This window comes from Fukomys damarensis, unplaced genomic scaffold (genome assembly GCF_012274545.1).
Source record: "Fukomys damarensis isolate Sample0158 unplaced genomic scaffold, DMR_v1.0_HiC HiC_scaffold_19, whole genome shotgun sequence".
NCBI lineage: Eukaryota > Metazoa > Chordata > Mammalia > Rodentia > Bathyergidae > Fukomys > Fukomys damarensis.
Window position 1 is genome coordinate 67701684 of NW_022900931.1, and position 1733 is coordinate 67703416.

The 1733-nt window shown below is 64.5% G+C and overlaps 1 protein-coding gene across 1 annotated transcript in view; it reads right to left on the minus strand.

The window, feature by feature from the left end:
- The window catches only part of Znf784 (zinc finger protein 784), a 3094-nt gene extending 1996 nt beyond the window's left edge, over positions 1-1098 (minus strand). The window contains exons 1-2 of the mRNA XM_019206478.1: positions 988-1098; positions 4-205 (exon numbers count right to left, since the gene is read on the minus strand). Coding sequence (XP_019062023.1) covers positions 4-205; positions 988-1065 — 280 coding nt within the window. The 5' untranslated portion in view covers positions 1066-1098. The remainder of the gene's footprint in view (positions 1-3; positions 206-987) is intronic.
- Between the last annotated feature and the right edge of the window lie 635 nt (positions 1099-1733).

A 1733-nucleotide genomic window follows, 5' to 3' on the forward strand; every position in this document is an offset into this window, starting at 1 on the left:
CGCCGCCGGCCGCGCCCTCCAAGTGGCCGTGCTCGTGGAAAAGCAGCTCGGACACCAGCCGGAAGGCGGCTGGGCACAGAGCACAGTGGAAAGAGCCCGGCTCGGGGGGCTCGGGGACCAGCGTGGTGTCCGTGACCTTCACCACCTGGATCTCGATGAGGTCACTCGGGGGAGTGGCGGGGCGGCCATCATCGGACACCAGGACCTAGTGAGGGGAGAAGACAGAGGAAGGAGCCCGTGGACCCCCGCCCAGAACTCTGCATGAGCACGCCCGGGGAGCACCGCTACTCCTCCGGGACCCTGGCCCTCAGTGTCCTCTCCTGCCCCGAGTCTGTCGGACCCAGACCTTCCCGCCCTAGTCGGAAGCCTGTTCGTACCTCCTCTCCACTCCGGAAAACACTAAAGTGGACCCCTGCTCCTCCTCCTGCCCTCACAGCCCATCTCCTCGGAGTGGCCTCCACGGCCTCCAGAGCAGCTCCAAAGCCTCAGCGTCACTTCGCGTCCGCCATGAGCCAGCTCCTGCCTCTCCTGGCCCCACTGTAAATATCAGCCGGCATCCAGCCGACTGCTGTCGTCTAAATTTAGCTCCCCCCACTCTATCAGCTCACTTTTTATTTCCTTTCTAGAATGTGTCACAGGGAAATCTCGCTCATCAGCCCTCTCCTCTCGCAGGACTGCAAGCTATGACAGGACACAAGGGCTTCTCTGTCGTGGGCACCGCTCTGCTTACAAAGTCCGGTCAGGAGCTCACTGACTCTGTCCAATGAATGAATGTCCCGGGTTACTCTACCAGTTTGAGCTGGGGGGATGTGGAGGAGTTTCTAAAGTCTCCAGAACTCATTTCTCGTCCGGGATGCCCTCTTGGGCATTCTAGAGGCATGGCTTGCAGAATCAGCCAGCCACCCCAAACTGGTGTCCTGATCACAACCCCTCTTTGTGGGGTCACCTTGTGAACCCTTCTGCCCTTTCCCCTTTCCTCGCCCGCACCAGGTCCGGCAGCTCCGGGGATCGCGACTCCGAGGTCGGGGAGCTCGGACTCGGGGACTCCCGGCGCGTAGCAGCCATCTTGTGCCCGAGCCCGGTCCCCGAGGCCAATGAACGCTCTGGACGGGGGCGGGGCTCGAGTCGCGTAAGAGGCATTGCGCAGGCGCGCCGCAGGGAGGCGAGGGCCCTTTCCTCGCCCGCACCAGGTCCGGCAGCTCCGGGGATCGCGACTCCGAGGTCGGGGAGCTCGGACTCGGGGACTCCCGGCGCGTAGCAGCCATCTTGTGCCCGAGCCCGGTCCCCGAGGCCAATGAACGCTCTGGACGGGGGCGGGGCTCGAGTCGCGTAAGAGGCATTGCGCAGGCGCGCCGCAGGGAGGCGAGGGGCGTGGCGAAATGGGCGTGGCCTTTCGGGAGAAGGCGTTTCCTGCCAGTTGGAATCGCGGTCAGTCCCGACTGTGTCGGGGTCTGCGCAGTACGGTTTCGCTGCGGCGCGCGGGCATGGGATTCGGGCGCCCCCTCCCACCCACTCCGAGCGGCCCTCGCTGGAAACGGAGGTCCTGTTTATGTGCAGAGGAAGGGTTTTCGAGTCCCCGTCTCTGCGTGGTTCAGCAGGGCACTGGTGCGAAGCTTCCGCACGCCAAATTTTTAGAAAGCCGGAGTCGAGAAAGACTCGCTGCGCGCCCACACGGGCGGCGGGGACGTAGGCGGGAGTCGCGCAGGGAGAGGCCGGGCAGCACCACGGACAGG